The sequence below is a fragment of the Aedes albopictus genome, chromosome 1 (genome assembly GCF_035046485.1).
Source record: "Aedes albopictus strain Foshan chromosome 1, AalbF5, whole genome shotgun sequence".
NCBI lineage: Eukaryota > Metazoa > Arthropoda > Insecta > Diptera > Culicidae > Aedes > Aedes albopictus.
In genome coordinates, this window is record NC_085136.1 from 89,291,059 (window position 1) to 89,315,728 (window position 24,670).

Sequence of the window (24,670 nt, forward strand, 5' to 3'; positions counted from 1 at the left end):
GAGAATTTTTCCAAGAATTCCACTGGGAATTCCTAAAGAATTTCCTCCAGGAATTTCTTCAAGAAATCTTCCGAGAATTCCTCTAGGACATCCTCCAGAAGTTTCTCCGGGAAATTCTACAGGAATTTCTCTGGAGATTCTTCCAGGAACTCCTTTAGGGATTCCTTCAGGAATTCCACCGGGAATTTATCCTGGAATTCCTCCATGAATCGAGGAATTCCTCGAGAATTCTTCCGAAAAATTTTCCAGGATTTCCTCTAGGACCCCCATCAGGAACTCCTGCGGAGATTCCTTCAGGAATTGCTTCGGTAATTTTCCCAGTTATTCTTCTGGGAATTTCTCCAGGAATTCCTCCAGGTGTTTTTCAGGAATTCTTCTGGATTTCCTTCGAGAATTTCTCCAGGAATTCCTCCATGAGTGCCTCCGGGAATCACTCCATGAATTGCTCCGGGATTTTCCTCAGGAAGTCCTTCAAGTATTTCTTCAGGCTGGATTTCTCCGAGAATTTTTCTAGGAGTTCCTCCATGAATATCTCCGGGAATTCCTTTGTGAATTTCTTCAGGAAATCTGCCAGGAATTGCTTCGGAAATTTCTTCAAAAAATTGTCCGGGAAATCCTCCAGAAAATCTTCCAGGAATTCCTCCTGGAATTCCCCCAGAAATTCCTCTGGGAATTTCTCCAGGAAGCCTTCCTTCAGAAAATCTGCTGTGACTTTTTTTTCAGAAAACCCTCTGAGAATTTCTTTTGGAACTCCTTTGGGAATTTCTATGGGAATTCCCCCGGGAATGTCTCTGGAAATTCTTCCTTGAATGTCTCCAGAAATTCCACTAGGAATTTCTTCAGCAAATCCTTCCAAAATATCTCCTGGTATTCAACTAGGAATTCCTTTATGACTTCCTTCAGGAATTTCTCCGGGAATCTTTTTAGGACTCCCATCAGCAATTCCTCTGACGATTCCTTCAGTATTTTCTCTAGGTCTTTTTTCCGGGATTATTTCCAGGAATTCTTTCGGATATTTCTCCAGGAATTCTCCCGGGAATTTCTCAAGAAATACTCTCAGGGGATTCCTCCAGAGATTATTCCAGGAATTTCCTCCGGGTAATCCCCAGGAAGGAGGATTCCCTGAAGAATTTATCAGAGGAATAGCTGGATAAATTACCGGGGGAATTTCTGGAGAAATTTCCAGAGGAATTCCTGGAGGGAATCCTGGAAGGATTCTTGAAGGGATTCTCAGAGAAATACTTGGAGAATTTCCTAGAGGATTTCCTGAGAAAATCCCGAAGATTTCCTTTAAAAATTCCCGAAGGAATTTCAGAAAAATCCCTGGAGGAATTTCTGATAGAATTCCTGAAAGAATTTCTTGAGGATTTTCTGGAAGATTTCCAGAAGAAATTCCCAAAACAATTCCAGGAGGATTTCCTGCAGAAATTCCTGGGGGAATTCCTAGAGAAATTCTCGGAGGAATTACAGGATAAATTCCCGAAGGTATTCGTAAAGGAAGTCCTAGAGGAATTCCCAGAGGGTTTTGTGAGAAAAAAAAATCACGAAAAACTTCCTGAAGAAATTTTCAGAGGATCTTCTTGAAAAAAAAACCGAAAGTTTTCCTTAGAAAATTATCGGATATATTCCTGGAGAAACTCCAGGAAAAATTCCCAGATAAATTCCTAGAGAAATTCTTGGAAGAATTCCTATTGAACATCCCGGGGGAATTCCTGAAGGAAATCCCGGAGGAGTTCGTGGAGGAATTCCCGGAGGCACTCATGGACGAATTCCTGGGAGAATTCTTAGTGAAATTTCCGGAGAAAAATATCCGGAGGAATTCCTGGAAAAATTCACAGAATTCCTGCAGCAATTGCCGAAGGACTTCCTGAATGAGATCCTGATGGAAGTGGGGATATTTCCGAAGGAATCCACGGAGGAATTCCTGAAGGATTTCCTAGAAGATTTACCGGAGGAACTTCTGGAGGATTTCTTAAAGGAATTCCCAGAAGATTTCCTAAAGAAATTTCTGGAGGAAGTTCTTGAGGCATTCCCAGTCGAATTCTTGGAGAAATTCTCGGTGGAATTCCCGGAGAAATTCCTGGAAAAATTCCAGGAGACATTCCCCGGAAGAAAAAACGGAGCAAAAGAAGCAATATATAGGGTGACAAAATTTGTCTGCTGGGGTTCAAAGACGGTGTTAAAGTATTGCCACTTGTACCACCGTACTCGACCGTCTACTATCCTGCCAAATGGCTCTTAGCTTGCTGAACAACTATGCTGAAAATGGAATACTTCTTGTTCATTAGGGTGTTCATACAAGTATTTTCTTCATACTGGACGGAACCTATCGAATAATATCAGAACCAAGAACACCAACGTCTTACATCCTCTTAGCTTTCAGAACAATTTGCTGGACGTTTTCCGATTTTTGAGATAAAATTGTATGAATGTTTTGATTGCTGGTATCACCTAACGTCACCATTGCCGGATAGATATCAAACTGCCGAACAATTTTGCAGAAAACGCCATGCTTTTAGCTCATTAGAGTAACGAGATACACGTATTTAAATATTATACATTTAAATATTATACCAAGCGAATAAATCACGAATCAAAGACACAATTACCAGACAGATTTTACCTTGCTGAAGAAATTTGTTGAAGACGGTATCATTCAATCTGATCAGGATTCTGATATATAGAAGTTTGAACATTTTTTACCCTGGCGCCACCTAGCGGGCGATTCTCGAACCAAAGACATCATTGCCAGATAGTTCTTAGCCTGCTGAACAACTTTGCTGAAAACGGCATGCTTGTACCTCATTAGGGTATCGAGATATACGTGTTTGAATTTTTCAGACACAAGGCGCCACCTATCGGATAAATCACGTATCAAAGACTCAACTATCAGACAGTTCTGAGCTTGCTGAAGAACTTAGCCGAAGACAGCATTATTCTATCTTATCAGGTTTCTGAGATATGAGGGTTTGAACATTTTTGACACTGGCGCCGCCTAGCGGCTGAATCGCGAACCAAAGTCGCCGTTGCCAGTTAGTTCTTAACCTGCTGAACAAATTCGCCGAAGACACTATACTTCTACATTATCGGGATCCTGAGATATACGTTGCGCAAAGTATGTGGCCAATTTTGGTACCCCAAGACAATCCGGAATAACTCCGGAACCATGTGGACCAGGCACCCATGTCCCTGGCATCATAAACTAGAAGAGTTTTTCGGGAAGTTGTGAAAATTTCATCAAAATCCACCGAAAAACAAAAAAGTTATGACCATTTTCGTGCTTTTTCGAAGGTGGAAAATGTACGTTGGCTGGATGAAGGTTAATCACTGGGACAAAATCTGCTTCTCAGCAAAGTAGTTAAATGAGTATTTTTACACTCAATAATTTACAGCTTCATCTGCCAATCTGGAGAAGAGTTTAGATGGTCGTCTCGTAGCTAAGCGGGTACAGAACACTACTCTCTGTTGTATCTACGTTCCATCTGGCGCAGCCTTACGCGTGCGAAGGGAGAGATTTTCAACAACACGTTGGCATTCTAACTTCATCATTCCGCTGAGAACGTAACTAGTTCTCGCTGGAGATTTTAGCCGTTTTAGAAGCATGGTGCGACAATGCGACATCACGGTATATAACAGGAGATCCTCTCTCCAAGCCACCATTCATGGGTACGTGATTGAAACTTCAATTCAATTAATTTTTTTTTTTTTCAATTCAATTAATTTATTTAGTGAAATAGTTTCAAATACATTCATTTTGTCAAATAACAATTTTTGGTCTAAGATTAGTCCAAGATATTTTCCCTCCGTCGTCCACTTAACGGGAATCCCATTGATTTTTAACATTGACGACGGAAAATGGTGTACAGCTCTCCTCTTTGTAAAAAAGACAATTTGGGTTTTCAATGGATTTATCTTGATCCTCCACCGGTGTTGATATTCTTCCAGTTTGTTTTGGGCATGCTGGAGCTTGGTAGTCACTATCTTGGCATCGTCGTGGGTAGTGAGGAAACTCGTATCATCAGCAAAGAAGCCATACACGACATCGTCCACCATTTCGACGTCGCTGGTGAACACGTTGTATAATGTGGGGCTCAAGACGGAACCCTGGGGAAGGCCGAAAGGGATGCTATGGCAGCCGGATAGTGTCCCGTTTACAGTTACTTGGAACTGTCTTTGTGTCAAAAAAGACTGCACAAGTTTCACCAAATAAATTGGGCAACGGGATACATGAAGCTTATGTATAACAGCATCATGCCAAACTGTATCATATGCTTTCTCCACATCTAATAATACCATTCTCGTCGATTTTTTCGCTTCGAATCCGGCTTTTATCATTTTGGTCACACGCACCAATTGGTGACACGTCGAGTGACCTGCCTTAAACCCGAATTGTTCATTTGGAACTACTTGAGCAAGTTCTAGGTAGTTGTTCAAGCGTTTAAGGACAATCCTTTCCAAAATTTTACTTAAACTGCTGAGTAAGCTAATGGGGCGATAGTTACTCGGTATTGTTATATCCTTATTCGGCTTTGGAATTGGAACTACGGTTGAAGTTTTCCAAATATCTGGAAAGTACCCATACTTCAGACATGCGTTGAATATTTTGCAGAGAAACACTAATCCTTTGCGTGGCAAATGCTTTAGTTGCAGATTCCGTATTCCATCTTGGCCGGGTGCTTTCCGACATTTCATCTGTTTAATAATTGTTCTTATTTCACCAGGCTTACACAATGTTGAAGGATCCTCGTTGACGTTATCCATTGTCGCAATTTCTTCTACGGAACGATTAACTGCTTCTGTCGTAGTCGGGTCTCCAGGCAGAGTATTATTATGTGATGCAGAGAATGCTTCGGCTAGGACGTTGGCTTTTTCTGCATTCGTTACCAGGAGTTTGTTTCCACTTTTCAGGGGAGGTTGGTATTTTACCGTGTTCCGGAGGTTCCGGCTTATCTTCCAAAATTTGTCACTGCTGTTGGTTAGATTTCGTAACGTTGTTTCAAAATTCCTATATTTGAAGATTGCACATTCTTCGCGAATTCGGTTGTTCAACTCGTTGACCACTGCATTAAGATATGGGTCCCTGGTACGGTAGTATTGACGGCGGCGAACGTTCCTTAGGCGAATAAGCAGCTTTACGTTTTCCGGTAACTCCTGTTTACGAGTGGTGCGTGTGACTAGTGGAACTGAAGTACTCTCAGCTTCTACCATTACTGAAGGAAACAGTGCTACAGCTTCGTCGATTTGTTCTTTTGTGTTTAGGTTGTTGATAACAGGTGAGTTGATGTCAAGACTTCCATGCACGACGTTGGAGAAATTGTGCCAATCAGCATGACGATAGTTCCGGTATTGTAGTACTTCAAAATGAAACGACAAATTCGTATCAATTGTAAATACTACGGGAAGGTGATCCGAAGATAGTTCGTCGAAAACTTCAGGAACCGTCATTCCGATCCGGTTATTCGAAAGCACCAGATCTAGAGTAGATGGCCGCCCTCTGCCTTGGGGGACCCGCGTGAACTTTTCAGGGTGATGTACGTAGACGTTACGATTTTCGCATACACTAAACAGTAGACGTCCAGCTTTGTTCATTTTGCTGCAGTTCCATGATCTGTGACGAGCGTTCAGGTCTCCAATTAAAAAAAATGGGTCATCGAAACGGACGAGTCTTCGAACATCTCTTTTGAACTGATTCAGAGTACGGGTGTTTGAGGATCCTGGGAAGTAGGCAGCAATAATACAAATCCTGGTAGAGTCCGTTTCAACTGTAATGCCAGCTGTTTCAATGACTGATGTTTGCAGCTCCATTTGGTTGAATTTTAATCCTTTTCGAACGAATATCGCAACTCCTCCTCCTCTTTCGGCGTCTTCACTGTTTCTGTCAACTCTAACGCAAGCATATTGATCGTTGTAGACGGATATTCGGTGGGACAGCCACGTTTCCGTCACGACCGCAATATCCACTTCGTGTTGGTGTAGGAACTCAAAAAATTCTGTAGTTTTATGGCGTATCGAACGACTGTTCCAATTTAGAATTTTAAGACTAGTTTGGTTATGCATTGTTGTACACATACTTAATCGCAAGCTCGGCTAGAGCTGCAAACTGCATTTCCTTGGAGCGACACTGTGAAAGGCGAGTAATTAGATCCCTTGCCAGGTTCACAAACTCGTCTGGAGTGAATAGTTGTTGTTGAGTCTGTGTTGGGCTAGGGTTTGATTTTAAGGCTTCGGCGAAATTACACCCACTGACGACGAACGATGATGTAAACGAACGACGTCTTCCCGCAGCTGAAGAAATGTTTGTGTTCTGGTTTGCCAACTGCTCTTTTCTCTGTTGTAATGCTTCGATGTAACGCTTCCTTTGAGGGCAGCCCTTGTAGTTAGCGGTATGATTTTGGCTGCAATTAGCGCAGCGGATTTTTTCACGTAACTGGGTGTTATTACCAGCCACTTCAGCCCTTGTTGGCATTTCACATTCACTGGTTTGATGCAGTTCGCCACACTTAACACATTTTGCCTCAAGGTTGCAATAACGCATTCCGTGGCCGAATTTCTGACACCTGAAGCATTGGACAGCATCCGTAGGTTTTCGGGTGTAGTGTCGCCATTCAATAATCACATTGAACAGCGAAGTCTTCTTTTGCAGCTCCTGCAGCCGAATGGATCCTCTAGGAAAGGACACAAGGTAGAGTGCATCGTCTCCGTTTTTAGAGACACGTAGCAGCTTGACGTCCAACGGTATTATTCCTTCGTTACTTAATTCTTCACGTATATCTTCCACTTCGAACCTTGATAGCCCAGATAGCACGTATTTTACTGGTATTTCGTCGTTTGTTCCATGGGTATAGAACAGAACATTGGCATTCCTCAACGCTTCCACCGCTGTGGTGAAATTTTGTTTTTTGTTTATGTGGATCCGAATTGATCCATTGCTTAACCTCATTCTGTACTCGGATTTTTCGATGCTGAGAGTAGCCATTGTCTTGTTAATATCAACAACGCTTTTGCCGTACACCGTGATGGGTGGACAGCGAGTTTTGGTTCTTGGCAGTTGTTGGTGGTTAACGAAACCAGCATTGTTGTTAGGAATAGTGTCTTCTTGCTGCGTATCATCGTCCATAGTAAGCACATCATATTTATTTTGCGTGGATACATTCACTGCAGTCTGCACGTTTATTTGTTGTTTCTCCTGCCTTTGTCTGCGACCATGAGGTGTCAATAGAGCATTGTCAACCATAGCGTTTATCCCCGCCGGAGTCAACCGCACTTTACTTTTATCGTAATTTCTCCGAATCATGGAGGAGGATGGACCAGATTCGTTATTCGCGGAGCCCGCGGCATGATTCTGACCTGGCTTGCCCAGGTTGAATCTTTTAGAGAACGTTTGTAGATAGATTTAAAGCTTTAGCGAGAGCGAAAAAAACCGACGACTTTGCCTGTTAACGCTAGGGCCTCAACTGCGGGATTGAAACTTCATGACTGCAAAATGGCGAGTTGACAATCCGGAGCGTCCAACACAAATCCGGTTCTCATAAATTCCTGCCTCATGCTTCTACGGGTCAACCGATGCCAAAGACCGTCAGCTAAGAGTTGTGTGATTAGCTGTTTGGTAGTGCATCGTGGCCCTGTTATCCTTCTGACTTCAGCTAGAATGAGGACAGAGGAGGTGCAGCTCAAACAGCGTCCATTCTGGCATCCAGCGGCTTAGTAAGAAATGCTGCATAACGCCCAGCTAGATCCAAAGTGGTCCCATCAGGTCGTTCTATTGTTAGTTGGGATGATAAACAGAACTGGCACGACGGCCTTTCGGCGAGACAGGAGTGTTTGACGTAGGCCCAATAAGCTACCCGTAAAAATCCTCATTAAATTCCCACACGGGTCTCCAGTTAGCCTAGTGGTTAAGGTTATGGATCGCCAATCCGGAGTTGATGGTTGACCAAACTCAGCCTATTTAGCATTGGGCGAACATGTTTCCGTGACCATGATTTGAATCGAAAAATGTTCGAAGTGTTACATCTGTATGTCTGTGGTTGAAGTGTATCTGGAGTCCGTCGGCTGTTCTTTGGATGGTTCGTTCGTTCATTACAGCAGGAGATGATCCTCGTCGACACACCTCTGGAAACCCATCCGTAGCAGCTCCGTGCACAGCTTGTGGTCAGTCCATAAAGGCTTTTCTTAACCCTTTCCTTACCACGACTTTGAAGAACTGTTTCTATGCCAAGAACTTGGCCAAGAAAGCGTTTCCGAAAAAAAAGTGTTGGAACAAAAGTTATTGCAAATTGGTCAAATTTTGCGAAATCAACGAAAAAAAAAAAATAGTTGTAAATCAATAGTATTTTGATTGTTTATCAAAAGTTCTAGTATTGAAACAAGTAGTTGGTAGTTGGGTTTACCTAATGAGATTACAATCATATTTTTAGAACTATTGCTTCATATTTATCTGATTCCGTTTGTCTCGAATTCGTCGAAAATCGATGGTGCTCTAGAGCAACCATGGGAAGTCAAGTAGAGGGTTAAGACGATACCTTGCTCTCCTGTCCGCGTACGTTTAATTCGGGTGGTTGACGGTAGTAAATCTCCTCCTCAAGATAGCCATATAGAAAGGCAGTCTTGACCAAGGACATCATATTAAGGCACCATCATACAGAATTCTTTAGCTGCAACCGCCAGCAACGCAACGTCCGAAATGGCGTTTGACGAACCACAGGAGCAAAAACTTGGTCGTAATCGCTGTCGTATTGGGGTCTGGTACGTTTGGCATAAAGACATTTTGCATAAGGACGTTTGGCATAAAGGACATTTGGCATAAAGGACATTTGGCATAAGGGACGTTTGGCATAAAGAAGATGTGGAATATATTTTCCCTCTGGAGAAAAATTAAAGAACAACCTTCAATGGAAAGAAGGCAAACTTGTTAGTGGTGCATTATATTGGATCTTTTTTTTATCTTTATTATCAAGACTTTCAGCCCGAGGCTGGTTCCCGAAATGTTATGAGTCAAAACAGATACAGAGTGTGGAGACTATTTTTTCTTACTTAGTAAACGTTCAACCTTTTTTGCTTGTTTTCTGGACATTCGTTCCCTCTTGTCATTCCAAGCTCGAATTGCTTCGGTAGTTGCAACCTTAAAATCGAGTATGTAATTCTAATTCAGCATTCGGCATTTTCTATAGGAAAATAGTCTACTTCCACTAGTTTACAGCATTTTTGAACTCGGTAAGCTGATGATTATTTTTGGTGTAGAATCATGCCCTGAGTTCGAAAACGCGAAGGAAAAAAAATACAGCAAAGCGAAATTTTTTTCGACTTTCCATACAAGGTTGTTGATTTGAAATTGATTTTTGTTCCATTTTTAAGTAAAGTCGCTCACTTCACACATCTCATTCTCCGTAATCAATGCTCCGATTGAGCTGATTTTTTACTGCAACTCGCCTACATATCGGCCCCTTAATGCTAGAACTAAATTTCGAGAGTTTTGTTTTCATCTGAACATACACAATAATACACAAAAGTTTATCCATTGAAACTACGAAACACATAATGATTTATCTTTTAAGACCAACAAAGTGTTTGTTTTATACCAGGATTAGTTTCACCAACCATTTTCACCCGCACTTCCAAAAACGAGTTACCTAGTTCTAGCATTAAGGGGGCAATAAGATATGTCGAATAAAAATTGAGAAAGAATTTTTAAATAATTATTGTTGTTTTCTTATTGAAAAAAAAATAGATTTCTTCACATTTTTTTGAAATTTTGCTAAAATTTAAGGAGATCATCCCTAAAACTCGCCAATATCTTGAATTTCATCAATCTGACGCAAACCTGCAATCAGATGATCGAATTGTATTATATTCAGCTCTTAATTTATGGAAAAAGATTTAAAATTTGTTGAACAAAACGCAAGATTTTTGAATTTTAGGTAATTCCATATTTTGAAAAGTTGTAAAACTCAATATTGAGCTAAAACTCAAAAACTGTTCTATTTAACAATTTTTGAAGCACGGTTTCGAAATCAGCGCTAAATTGTGCTTCAAAAATTTTGATCGTTGACAGAAGTTCACGACTTTCATTTTATTTTGTAAACAAGTGTTCTTTATCTGAACCTGTAGTGTTCCGGAACCGGTTCCGGGTGTCCCGCCGGAAGTGGCCAAATAAAAAAGTGAATCAAACCCACACATGCGACTCATCAAACAGTGGCGTTTTAGATAACCTGATAGACGGTTGGCATAAAAATAGGCTCAGACTACAACATTCGAAACTATGGGTTGTATTCCGGAACCGGTTCTTGGTGTCCCGCCGAAAGTGATCTAATATAATGGTGAACCCAACCCATGCATACGACACATCAAATCACGGCTTCTTCGACAACCTGATGACTGGTTATCAAAAAATAGGCTTAGACCCTTGCTTAGACCGCATTAGAATCTACTGGTTGTGATCTGAAACCGGTTCCGGCTGTCCCGATGGAAGTGGCCAAATATAAAAGTGATCATGTGTGAACCAAAACCCAGGCATGCAACACATCAAATCGCGACCTTTTCAATAACCTGCCGAGAGGTTTGCAAGAAAATAAACTCAGATAACATTAGAAACAACTGGTAGTGATCCGGAACTGTTTCCGAATGTTCCGCTTCAACTAGTCAAACGTCAAACCATTAATTCGGCGTGTTTTGTAGCCTGATGAACACCTAACAACACCAGTGGAGGAGAATGCTTCGTTCGGCGTAGACTCACCGCTACGAGTTGTAGCCCATCAAGTATCAAGTATAAGTAAGAACATCTGACAAGACAATAGTCTCAGACGCTATATGGGACAACCGGTAGTGTCATGGTTCATGGTTCAGAGTGTCCCGCCGAAAGTGGTCGAACGTAATAATGAATCAAGCCCATGCCGCATGTTGTAAGTTGTAACGTTTTGACGTTTTTATTCTGTTTAAGTAAAATAAAGTTTGAATTCAGTTAGATTAAATTCTTACATTTTTTGAATATTTCGATTTTGAATTTAGGATTTGTTTTTTTTTTATAATTCATTATTAGTTTTCAGGATTATTTTAGTTAATTTGTAGCTTTTGACGTTTTTATCTTTTCAAGTAAAATCTCATTTGAATTAGATTCGTTGAATTTGACTTTGAGTTTGAACCGTTTCCATTAGTAGAGATTATCCGGTTCATGTAAGGTTTGTGTCTAGGCTAAGCTAATGACGATTCATGTTATGTATCTTATAGGGTTTTTTCGATGGCGCAAAATAGTTTAGCAGCCATGGGCGAGTTGAATTTGGCGCACTTGTAAATAATTGTTTGTACATTCAATAGACGACTGCTTCAATAGCATGAAATTTACTTGACTAGAGAAATCGACTTGACTCCATCACTTTTAGTTAGAGTCGGCTGGAGAACAGAAGTGAGCTTCGGCGACCTTCTGCCAGTTTTAAGTCTTGTAAAGGTGTGTAGTCATAGGCGCCAACTTGTGACGTAGTTGGGGGGGCGAAGCTCTCCAAAATTGGACAAAATTCAACTTTTTTTAGCTCAATGCACTAGTTTTCACGTAAATATGCCTAAACTAGATGAACTGCGTCGAAATTTTACGAATTTGGTTGATTTTGAAGGGCCTCGCCCCCCCAACTACGTCACAAGTTGGCACGTATGTGTGTAGTGTTTCTTAGAAATGTAGTTTCGTGAAGTAGTGTCATTTGAAGTTAATTTAACGTTAATTGGGTTCTTTAGGGGTATCCGGATTATTTCATAATCGGATTCTCCGCCCAAAAATTAGTCGAAATCCAACATTTCATAATTTTTGGAGTCCGGGAACTATTTTTAAAATGCATTTAAAGTTTGTATGGGGAATTTTTTTTGTTCGGGTCGAACTGTCACTTTATCGATTGAACTGTCATTCTATCCACAAAAATTAAAACTGTTTTGTTGATTTAACCATCAAAACAAAGGTGTTGGAATCCAATAAAATCACGTTATACTCAGAAAAATGAGCTCTTTCGATTAGGCTATAGAAAATAGCAATATTTTATTCACTAAACAGTAGTGACTTTTATTTTGGATTTTGTCGCCACTCTGTTCCCTGTGCGTTTAATTGTGGTAAAAAAGGTAATTATTGGAATTGAATTCGTGTTTAGTGTATGTTGTTTTAATTTTGTGTCTCGTCTTTGGACCTTAGCGTCCAAGACGCTTTTTGTTTTGGGCTTTAAGCCATATTCAGTGCTCTACTGGTGCTCTTCCTCGCCCGCCAATTACTGGCAGCCAAACGGAGTAAAGGGAGAATTTCCGGCCTACCTGCGTGCGGTTGCGCATGATCGGGCAGAGTACCGGACCGCCGACACCCCCTACGCATCGTTAATTCGGCGAACAATCGGAAGAGCCCACCGTCGTCGACGATTGGCCACGAAGAGAGAGCATCGTCAACATTAGCGGAGCCAGCTTTTTCTTTTTTCTTACTCACTCTCCCAAAAATGCAAGCGAAAGAGCGAGATGAAAGAGGGTAGGCTGCCTCCTCTTCTATCTTTCTCTTTCTCGTGTATGTTTAGGAGAGTGAGTAAGAAAAAAGAAAATGCTGGCTCCGCCAATGATCGTCAACGACCAAAAACCTGCGCAGGTACGTTATTCATGGCCATAATCACACACACATACAACACACACACGTACACAACTCATTTTGACGCTCATTTTGTGAAAGACAATATACGTTCAAATGAATTCAATTGCTTTGTTTTACTTGTTTCTATTGTTTTTTTTTTGTTTGTTTCTTAAGATATCGTTTAAATAAATTCGCTTCAGTGACTCTTACTTGTTTGCTTGTTGTTGTTTATTCTGCTTTTAGTCTCTTTTGGCGTAAATTTTCGTTATTGATTCAGTTCGTCCATTTTGTGTATCAGATTCAGTGCGTTTTGGGTTTTTGTACAAGATAGTGGCCGTTCGAAGGAGCCCTTGAGAGTAGAGTCGTCTAATTAGTCGGGCAAACTTAAATTGAACCGGTGGTCTCTCGTTCGCGAGAGTGGCGCAAAAGCCACCGCGTTTTAGATTCTCTCGTGCTTATTCGACGAACGGTTACAATGTACATGTGCCGATGATCAAATAGCGGCTGCTAATTTAAGGACAAGGTATTTGGAGTACATAGCTCAAATATTCTAGAGCATCGTGTTTTAGAACCGTTAAACGGGAACATGCATAACGATGTTGACAACCACTAAACAATCAACATGAAGCATTTTCAGCCATAATTGAACATTCTAAAACGGTTCCCTAGAAAATTTGAGCTATGTATTCCGCATAACCTTGTCCAAAATTGCCTCAGATTACATTTAAGAATACCGATAGTGTTCCAGAATTGGTTCCGGGTATCACACAAGAAGTGGTCAAAAATAAAAGTGAACCAAACCCATGGATGCGACACATCAAATTGTGGCTTTTTATAACCTGATGAACGACTTTCGAGAAAATAGGCTCAGACCACATTTTAGACATGTAGCCAGTAATGTTGCAGAACCAACTGTGTGCTTCGTCGAAATAATGAAGGAGAGCAATATCAATGCAAGCGATACATCAAGTTGTGACTTTCTTTTTTGGGTAAGACTTATACCTAGTGTAGAAATGGTCGAATTCTTCGTATATGAAAAATAACAAAATCTTGACAAAACCAAATTTTACACACCATTTTAATTATCTGAGGTGTGAATATGCAGTAGGATGGATCAACGTTTGATGTGAAAATTGTAATTTTAACGTATCAATACCGAACAAAGTTTTTTTTTTTCAATCCACTTTTGCGTCTAAAATTACTTGCGTCCTCGTGCTTCGCATTGCGATTGAAATTTAAATGAGACTTTGTAGGAATAATTTCACTTTTTTGCATTTTTCGCATAAGAAAGTCAAATTCAATCAGTCAGTCAAAAAACTCAGAAAAAGAACTTTTTTGAAGACCGCAAAGTGATCTGTGATTGTGAATAAAGTTATATCCTAACATGTAATGATTGTCTTGAAATTGATCGGCCTCCACTGATAGTGAAGATGGTCTAGCACCCAACAACGGAGAGCTTTTTCTTGTCGTTGAACATAATGTTGGAATATGTGCTATCAATAAGTTTCCCAATTCGATGATGACTTTGTTTAAATTGTTACTTTTCTAAATAAAGTATTCTCAGGATTCAGGAACAACGTCAACGTCAGGCTAACGTCAACGGAAAGATCATCAGTACATATACGACAAGAAAGGCACTATCACCATTAGGTGGATTAATCTGGGTTTTTGAGTTTTGCGTTAGTACTCGCCAACGATATCAGCTCGAATAACCTTCGGATTTCGCCCTAAATGGTTCTTGATCAAATTTACATACTGCTGGATCTTACACCTCCGACTTGCAAAGTAGCAGATACAATACTGCGTAACGCGAAAAATTTTCCACTAGCACCATACTATAAAGAAGTCCACTCGGCGTTGTTACCTTGAACGGATCTACGAACACTAATGTGACGATAGACGGGGATAGGTTCGAGGTGGTGGAGGAATTCGTCTACCTAGCCTTATTGACGGCTGACAACAATGCTAGCCGTGAAATAAGAAGACGCATCATCAGTGGAACTATGAGCTCCAGAAGAAGCTGTGGTCTAAAAAGATTCACCTACGCACTACCTAAATGCATCATGTAACTAGGTACAAGACGCTGATAAGACCGGTGGTTCTCTACGGACACGAGACATGGACCATGCTCGAGGAAGACCGGCAAGTACTCGGAGTTTTCATGCGACGCGTTCTAAGGATGATCTTCGGCGATGTGCAGGTGAATGGTGTGTGGCGAAGGATGAACCACGAGCTAGCTACATTTATGGCGCACCCAGCATCCAGAAGGTGGACAAAGCCGGAAGGATACAGTGGGCAGGGCATATTGCAAGAATGCCGGATAACAACCCTGCAAAACTGGTGTTCGCGACTGATCCGGTTGGAGCGCAGAGAGCACGATGGTGTATGCGTGTTGAAAAGTCTGCACATTTGCCATAAAGTGTACTGATAGATTATGACGTAGGTATGTATAGCACATAAAAGTAATGCCAAACGGGGCCAGACGCTCGTCTCTCCAGACAATATTTCAGGGAAACGTTCTTTCCATGGATTTCCGCCAGAACCCAATTTCTTTTCTTCATTTTTATATATCGTTAATAAATTTACATTTAAACAAATACAATTAAGTTACACAGCATTGTTGTCGTCTACCTTTACTGTTCCTCCTCTCTCTCTCTCTCTCTGTTTATACCTTGCGTTCATAACGAACCCAACTTATATCCTCCGCCTCTGCTGCAAGCGCGCTGAACTTTGTATATATTTGTATCATACAATTCTCTCTATCTCCACATTACACAATAAATGTACCTTCCCCGCAATCAGCGCGCAGCATGTCCATACGTTCTTTTTTTTTGTTTTACGAGCGTACGCGTGCCGATGACCGCGCCGCGGAACTAGATCCTGTGGCACATCCATAGGATGTCAGGGCAGCGCAGACGCCTTCCCCAAAGTAGCATTTGAGGTTTTATTACGGGTTTAACGATCGCAATCGTAGTCTTGAGTGCTACATTAAACCCTCAATAAAACCCTAAATGGTAAAAGGTGGGCTTCGACCTAAACGCTCGCTCGCTCGTATTTTTATCTTCTTCTTTTGAGTAATAGTAGTTGTGTAGTTTTAATCAATTTGATTGATTTCGTGTGGATTTCTCTTTTTCTCCGTTCAACCTTAGCAGCTAGAATAGATCTGTTTTTCCTCGTCTACTAACGAAATTTTTGCTATTTTTTTCCTGCCTCGACGTTGATCTTTGATGCACAAGTGCAACCAACATTGAAGAAAACTTATTCCGAAGGGTGGAAAAAGCGGCAACTTCCTGATCAAGAGGCTCTCTAGAAGCATGTTTAGTTTCATCAAACAGTCATAAAACCATTTTTTTTGGTTTTTCATGACCGTTATAAAACCTAAAACGGTGCTTTCTACGGAGCCTCTTGATAGTGAAGTTACCGTCATCCGAGAACCATTTTCTTCGGTGAGAAGTGGATTTCGACCAATCCCCGGCATGAATCGGAACACCATGCACGGAATCACCGATCATCCACTCTGCGCCGTTCGCGGGTTTCCTCCTATGCACTGTATGCGGTACGTGTGTGTGTGTATGTGTTTGGGTGTTTGTTTTTGCGTTTTTTCTTCTGTTTCATATTCAATAAAAGAGACATTTTACTAAACACTAAATACTTGTTTATCTCATTTACTTAGTTTTGTTTGCAGTTTTAAATTAGTTTACCTTTAAATTTGTATAGATTTTCTTGCTCACATTCATTAATAACTAGAATTTTAAATGTACTTCCTTTTCAGATTTTCCATTTTGCTGTTTTTTTTTTATTCTTTATACTAAGCATAGATTATAAATTGTAATATTTTGGATTCACTTGTCTGCGCGCCACACACAATCAGTGGGGGATGTATGCGTGTGTTTGTGTGTGGTAAACCGGCTTACCACCACTTTCTTTTGTAAGATGATTCTTTTCTCTATCGCTCTCGCGTGGAAACAATGGATGAATGTGCAGTCAGGATAGAGATGTCTTTCCAGTCACTGTGCGTGACCGGAAACTGTGTGTGGGGGTATGTGTGTGCAATAATGTTATAGTTTGTAAAAGACTTACTCCAGCGATAAAACATCACGAGAGGCGAACCACGGTTCTTCTGTGTATGTAACATACAGTAAGTGTGTGTGTGTGTGTTTACACTGATAAAAGGGGAGAAAAGTTTCGCTTGTTGCATTCATTCAGATTTGCTCTAGATGTAGGTGGTTTCAAAAACCGACAACGAACGCGGATAAGAGACCATCAAGAACGTTAAAATTGTGTTTGTGTGGGTGTGTCTGTTTATGCTGTTTTGATGTGTTAGTGTTGGTGACGTAGTGTTTTTGTTTTGTGTGTTTGAGTAACAATTAGGTGACGTTGATGATTTTCTCCTTTATGTGCAATTGGTTTTCGTGTTTTTTTCTTCTTTCAATGCTTACGCGGTCTGCTGGGTGAAAATGGGACTGCAACCCGGTGAGATGGCATGCTGCGGCATTAGATCTTTTGGCGTTTGACTGCCGAGGGGGTGTCGTACTCATCGCTATCGTACTCGACCGCGTCATCTTCGTCGTACACCTCGACACTATGCTGATCGGCTCCGCTGGCGTACGCGCTATACTGATTCTGGTAGGATGAGTGTTGAGAGCCTGTAAAAACAGATACAAACACGAGTTTTAATACATATAACATATTGATTTTAGGACAAAAAAGAGCTATGGTAGGAAATGCTAGAGCATGGACTTCCGGCGAAGTTAATTAGGCTGATCGTGCGACGGGGAAAGGATCAAAATCAAGTGTTCAGATGCATTGGACAGGGCATGGAATCGGCTACGCAGGTCATTTCGGTGCCCTACGGTCGAACTTGATCCCTCTATCGAGAACATTCTGGTAGCTTCAAGAAGCTCAAATAGCTATGTACTCGGTATTAGTTGTTGTGTTGTTGGAAGCAGGCGTGGTGTTGAACCTATCCGCATTCTAAAGACAAAAGGAGTGGTGAGGCCACCCAGGAAAATGGATTAGATCGATGGATTGACTGTGGTGGATGAGGGTCCTAAACTGAAATGGAAAAGGATTTCTACCGTGGAGGTGGCTTTGCTTAGCAAGGACCTCAAGCAGGCCCTGCTCAGACTTCGTAGGTCAACGATTACGGCCAAGCAGAATTACGATGAGCTCGTGAAAACTGCAACAGCAGCCAAGCCTGTGAAGCTGAAGGGTACGTACGATACGATCGCTTACGACAAGCAATCGCAGAACCGTCCGTGGCAGTCGTCAGCCGGAGCTATCAGGCGGCAAGTAGAACTCAGGCCAGGCGTTTCGGAGAGCTGGGAAGGGTGAGTCTGAAATGATCGACCCGTCCCGGATTGAATGGAGCAGGGGATTGCAATCATTTGTAGATCCTCAGCCACCACAGGTTAGAGTGGGTCAGGGAGAGGACGCCTCCTGCCTGAACTCTAGTTGACAGCGTACGCAGTATTCGATGTATTCGTACCGGCGAAATGATCCTCGAGCTCAACCGCTACAAAACCCGCAAGAACGCCGGATACAAGTATCTGGTGGAAGAGGTCTTTAGTAAGTGCGTCGAGGTGACGGTTTTCACCACTATAGCGATTCTATAGGTGAAGTGGTCACCACAGCCGTTCAGCTACGGAAAGGCCCAGTTGGGACGCAGGTGGCCTTGGCTCAACTACCTGTAGTAGCGGACGCTAACAAGCCCGTTAAAGTAGGGAAACTCAAGCTGGGCTGGTCGGTGCCCCGTAGGTTTGCTTCAGGTGTCTGGAACAAGAACACAAATCATGGGACTGCAAAGGACCTGACAGGAGCAAGCTGTGTAGACGATGTGTTGCTGAACGCCGCAAAACACAAGAGTCCACCCAAATGCTTCAATTGTTCCGGGAAATCCGTGAACAGCAAGAACCCAAGGTGGCGGCGATATGGACGACGTTCAGGAGATGGTGTCTTTACTAGGGCTTCGTGGTCCCCAAAGTAAACAGGATCTTCTTTTGCAGCTATGCACCTTCGTGGTGGTTGACTGAGCAGTTAATGAAGAAGCCGGGCGGTATGGCGACCGTGCTGACAGAGCGATGGTCGGTGATCATAGCGGGTAACTTGAATGCCTGGGCCGTGGAATGCGGAAGCCGTTTTACGAACCTGCGTGGACAGATCCTGCTAGAGACACTAGCCATGCTAGATGTCGATTTGGCTTATGTCGGTAACAAAAGTACCTTTAGCCGGAATCGGAGTCGATTATCGACGTTACTTTTTGTGATCTTGGCCTAACAAGTAGTTCGAACTGGAAGGCAGACGATGACTACACTTACAGCGACCACCTCATGGTTCGATACTGTACCAGGGTGTCGACTCAATTTTGAAAATCAAATTCCCTGACTTTCCCTGACTTTCCAGTCACTTTCACTGAAAATTCCAGGTCATGTAAATCAAAGCTTAAGGGTGTCTGCTCATGAGATAAAATAAAATTCTCTGAATTTTGCTGGTTTTTCTAGGAGTGAAAACATAGAAAAAAAAACAAGTAAACTGAACCAGATTTTTTTCCAATAGATTTAAGGCATATTAGCAGTATTTCTTCAGAATTCTTCTATCTGATACACTGTGTTGGAAATAACTTTTGGAACGTCTACCAAAAACTCCCTAATTTAGATGAAAATCCTTTCAGAAGACCTACAAACAATTCTTTTAAAAACGCCAAAATTACAACTAGGATATTCGTAAGACATACCCTCAAAACATCATTAGGGTAACATCTTGATTTTGTTTTATTAGTTAGAGCTACTCTATAAGCTAATCCAGATGGCTGCAATTTTGCCGCAAATTTTGCATGTGTGTACATTTAAATTTCAGAATGAAAAAAATCTTAAAAATAAAATCCGCCAAGCACTCTTCATAAATCCTTCAGCACGAGATTCATCTAAAAGTTCAGCAAAATTATTTCTGGTACTGATACTGATGTGAATAATAATTTAATTATAATTATAATAATTTACAGTAAATGTATTGGCAATATCTGAATGCAGTTCATAAACTTTCGTAATTTGTCAAAAAGACCTTCATGAATCGTGTAATTTTTCATGAAATATTCTCTTAGAGGTCTGCCACAATGCTGACAAACTCACTTAGAACTCATTTAGATTTTTTTTATCAAAAATTCGTCAAACTTATTTTGTAGAAATGATGTCCCAAAAATACTTTTTAAAATCTCCATCAAACGCTTTCGAAAATTCGTACGGATTTTCTTGCTAAACTTTCTTATGCTTCTAAGCATTGATGGAAAATCTGTTGAATCCTAAAATAAGATTACAGGATGTCTAGCAGGTTTGGTTTCGAAATTCTTCAATAACTAGAAAATGCAACATGAATTTCACTCGAAGGACTTTTAGAAGATTGATAATCCCGTCTTCGTTACATATTTATCATTTTGAAATAGCTGTAACTTTCTAAATGCTTTTCAGGAATGGATCAACCAGCATTAAAGAGAATGTCTTTTTGTTTTGTGTTTTTATCTGCTTGAGTTTCAATAAATTTGCTTTTTTTAGATGTTAGACAGAGTTGCTCTCTGTCATTATCAATGGTAGGCAAACTGCCGATTTTGATAGGCTGACTGCGATCCAAGTCAGCGTGTGCTCTGTTGAGTCACCACGTCACCGTCATTTTTCTTTTCCCATCACAACTGGACTGATTGCGATGGCGAGTAGATATGATAGACCATCTTTCAAATTCGTTTGAAAAATCAAAATAAACATTTAAAGTGATGAAATTTAAATATGTGGTACAGAATAAAAAGCTTCGTATGATGGTCACAAAACATTTTGATTTTTGGCTAAAATCGCAAAAATATCAGTTCAGTTGCTATGATAGTGCTCTAGAGTGTGGGTCAGTATCAAGTCGTTGCCGGTCACTATCGTTTTGATATTGATCGGCCTACAGTGATAGTGACGATGGTGCAAAATCAGTAGTGAACTGACATGACTGATACTTGGCAGCTCTGATCTTAGGTAAACTCGTTACATGATTTTTCCATATTCTCATCGAAATTCTTGATGGTTCATCTACGGTAGACTTAGATCTTTGAAGGATTTTTTGCAGAACGTTAAGATTCTGTGTTTTTTTTTCAGAACCCACATCTTGTAAAATATTCCATTAGACTTCACATAAAACCATCAAGAACCTGAACCATAGTTTTCCACAAGGCCATTAATATATCAATACACCAAGGATCGAAGAAATTGCTGGTATTTTTAAACCAGACTTGTAATTTTTACACGAAATAAGTATCCATGATAAAATTCAGAACAGCATTATGTTAACTGAAATTATGTTAACGTAAATCAGAATCATGGATGTAACAGTTTAAGGCAAAATTGGATCCACTTCCTCACTTTGTAGTTTTTGATTTTTTATAAAATATTTTCAAAATCGGTTTTCGTGCGCATGTAGAGTATGGATCAAGGTATCTCCTGATTTTTTTCCTGGTGAAAATGTTTTTCGTTTTTGCAGAAACAATTTTTTAACAAAATAACACAAAAAATAATTTCTGCAAAAATGGAAAACATTTTCCACCACAAAAAAAATAGAAAATACCTTGATCCATACTCTACATGTGCACGAAAACCGACTTTGAAAATATTGCTTCGTTATTTTATAAAAAAATCAAAAACCAAAGAAATGAGAAACACCTTCCAGTTTTGCCTTAAAGAAACAATTTATCTAGTTTTTGAAATTCCTTAACTGTAGGAATATGTATAACTCAAAAACATCCTTTTATGATAATCATTAAAAAATTTCCCTGACCATCAACAAAATTCCCTGACTTTCCCTGATTTTCCAGGTCCAAAAACAAATTCCCTGACTTTCCCTGACTTTCCAGGTTTTTCCAGGTAGTCGACACCCTGTGTACACTACAACATCAGCAGGCAGTGGATAGACCAAGAGTCGGTTAGGCGAAAGTCAAGCTCTCGTAGGTGGAGGACATCATATATTTCAACTACAACGAGATATTTAGGGAGGCGTTCCGCCGTGAGTGAAACCTATACGGATTAAGCGGAAACGTGCTGGTAGCGGTGCTCTCGTGTGCGCGCAATGCGACTATGCCTAGGCAAGTCTACCCTAGGAATGGAAGACCACCCGGTGGCAGATGCATCGAGCACGAACTGAGGAGGAGCGAAACGAACTACGGTTGGTGAAGACCGAAATAAGGGCAAACAAAAAGGCCAGCTTGGAGGGGCTCTGTTACGAGCGCCAAAGCGGAACCGTGGGGTGATAACTGCAGGATCGTGATGGCCAACACAAGAGGTGTAATGGCTTCTACTAAGCAGTCGACAGAGATGTTGCCAGGGGATCATCGAGGGGCTCTTTCCGCTTCACGATCCTAATTCTTAGCCTCCTGTCATAGGATAGCTGGGGACTGGGGCTGGCGATGAGGAGAGGGTTACCGATGGGGAACTTGCGAGTATAAAAAGTCCTCAAGACCCATGGTCCGGACGGAGTTCCGGACCTGGCCTTAAAAGTGGCTGTTGTAGAGGCTCCCGGTCTGCTAAGCAGAATTGTCTGGACGGGGGAGTTTTTCCAAAGGTTTGGACGCGGCAGAGCCTGGTACTATTGCCAAAGGAGGAGAAACCACCCGTAGAGCTGTCGCCATATGGACCAAGATGCTTGATTGAAACGGTGGGGAAAATGCTCGAGACAATCATCCTCAATAGACTGTTGAAATGATCTCCCGAGCAACCAGTTCGTCTTTCGGGGGGGTGGGGTGGGGTCGACCGTAGACGGTTACAAAGACCGCCGTGATAGTGATAGCTCTTCCACAGAAGAGGCGGGGTTTCGTTAGGTACTGTGCAGTAGTGACTCTGGATGTAAGGAACGCGTTCAACAGTGCCGGTTTAGCGGCTATTTGCCGATGGTTTCCTGTGTCTTGGCCATTACCCAAGTACTTGTACAAGATTCTCGAAAGTTACTTCCGGAATCGCGTACAAATTTACGACATAGAGGTGGGTCGGAAGTGCTTTAACATAGCCTTGTCGTTGATAACCGCTTCTCACAGCGTTCGGACGTGCTTTGATTTCCTCTAGTGCTACGTATAGGTGAATATGAGTGGTTTTCGTAAAACACTCTGGTGGTAGATTTCAGTGTTCTGCCTTCGCGTCCAGAAGTTGGGAAGGTCCACCAGTTTCTGGAACACGAGATTAAACTATCTCTATTTGATGTAAAGAGTGTCCAGTTTCACAACACCTGAAAATGTGTGTTTGTCGAAATAGTGGACTGTGTCACAGCGCAGCGCTATGCAAAAGCGCATAACATCGAGAGATTTTTTTCATGCAAAGGCAAGCTATTAAAAACCCTTGTTTTCGTGGATAGCGAGGCGGTAAGTGTCCGAGTACACGATCTTCCGCCGTCCGTGCCACACACAACTGTAGCCAATTTTATGATGCAGTTCAGAGATGTGCTTTCAGTGCAAATCGAACGTTGGAGGCATTACTTCCCTGGGTTACCGAACGGAGTTCGAGTGTTGCAGATGAAGGTCAAACACCCCCATCCCGTCATTTTTCTCGATCGCCAACGAGGCCTGCTTCGTGGAGCATCCCAATCAAATCCGCACCTGCAGGCGATGCTGCCGAGCGACACATCCAAAGCAGAATTGTGTGAAGGCAAACAATCCCGAAACTATCACCACAACACCATCTGTAGCAACAATACTACCAAGCGAACAAATGTTCAGTGATGCTGATGTCCCCCCGATAAGCATTAAGCATAAGCAACTCAATCGGACGAGGTCATCGAAACATCGGCAAATAGCAAGCGCACACTGCCCGAACAAGAAGCACCGAAAACTGTACCTACAGTCGCTGTGGATCAAGCAGAGCGGCACAATACGACTGGAGAGGACGACAACAACGACGACGACAATGACGACGACGATGAGGAGAATGATGATTCATCATCTCCATGCGAGGCCAGCGATGGTACCTACAAACGACGGCTGTCAACGAACCGCGGCAAAGATAAAAAGAAGATTTGTTGTACCCTGGCATCACAGAGTGTCTGTGATACCGTTTCGTTGAATATTTCAAACATGAAAGACAGTAATTGGCCCCGTAAAGCCTAAGCGCGCATGGGCCTACCAAATTAATAAACAAATAAAAAAAAAACATAGCCTCAAGAGTTCCACAAGGTTCCATCTTGGATCCGGTGTTATGGAATGTCATGTACGACGAGGTATTCTTCATTGTGACTCTACGTTCCCACTGTAACTTGGCTTGCTTTATCTTCAACTTAGTGTTCTTTGAGCACTTTCATAGTTATTGATTGAGGTTAAAGTTCCTGGTGGGCGTGGCCATCGTCCGCTTCGTTGACGATAATACGCTGAAGTTCTACGGTGAATCGATCGAAGAAGTGGCATTGACTGCAGCCCATTCGATCGCAGTTGTGGAGAAGTGTATGAACTCCAGGAAACTAGAATTGGCTTATCGCAAAATTAAGGTGGTGGCTGTGAACAACGGAAAATCGGAGCAGCAAGCGGTGATTAGTGTAGGCGAATGCACAATCACTTCGAAGCGCTCCTTTGGTAGCCACGTTGATTGTGCCTGCACTAGCCTCTGACTAGTGTCGCCTTGCGAGTACGTGCCGTGCCGTGTCACACGATCCGCTCTGGGTCATCACTGATATGGTGCTCATCGATATCCTTATCGGGAAGGACAACTCTTTGAAATGCACGACACAAAGTGCTTACGCAGGACTGCCGGGTCCTCTTTGGTCTCCCTCCATGGTCAAATGCCAGCGCGTGTAGAACAGTTCCGCCAAAGGAAAATGGACCCACAGATTGATTCCGAGGGTAGATAGATATAGCAATAGGAACCATGGGAAAGTAACACTCCACCTGACTCAGGTCTTTTCGGGCCATGATTTCTTCCGACAGTGTGTACTCCGTTTCGGTCATGCGGGTTCTCCCAAACGTTCGATTTGTACGAGGAGAAGAAACGGCGGAACACGTTTTGTTCGAGTGCCTGCGTTTTCGCATAATGCGTGACCGCACGCTTGCCACATGCTGGAAGGACACAACTCTGGTCAATCTTGTCCAGA

The 24,670-nt window shown here is 41.8% G+C and overlaps 2 protein-coding genes across 2 annotated transcripts in view; one reads left to right on the forward strand and one right to left on the reverse strand.

Moving 5' to 3' along the window:
• LOC109427416 (regulator of telomere elongation helicase 1 homolog) overlaps positions 1-24,670 on the forward strand; it is a 303,579-nt gene that overhangs the window by 28,377 nt on the left and 250,532 nt on the right. The gene's annotated exons all lie outside the window — the stretch shown is intronic.
• Positions 15,127-17,230, reverse strand: LOC109410133 (forkhead box protein K1; the record flags this gene model as incomplete). The annotated part of the gene is given in 1 exon segment (XM_062844953.1): positions 15,127-17,230. A coding segment is annotated over 1 exon segment (153 nt), but the record flags the coding sequence as incomplete, so codon positions are not given.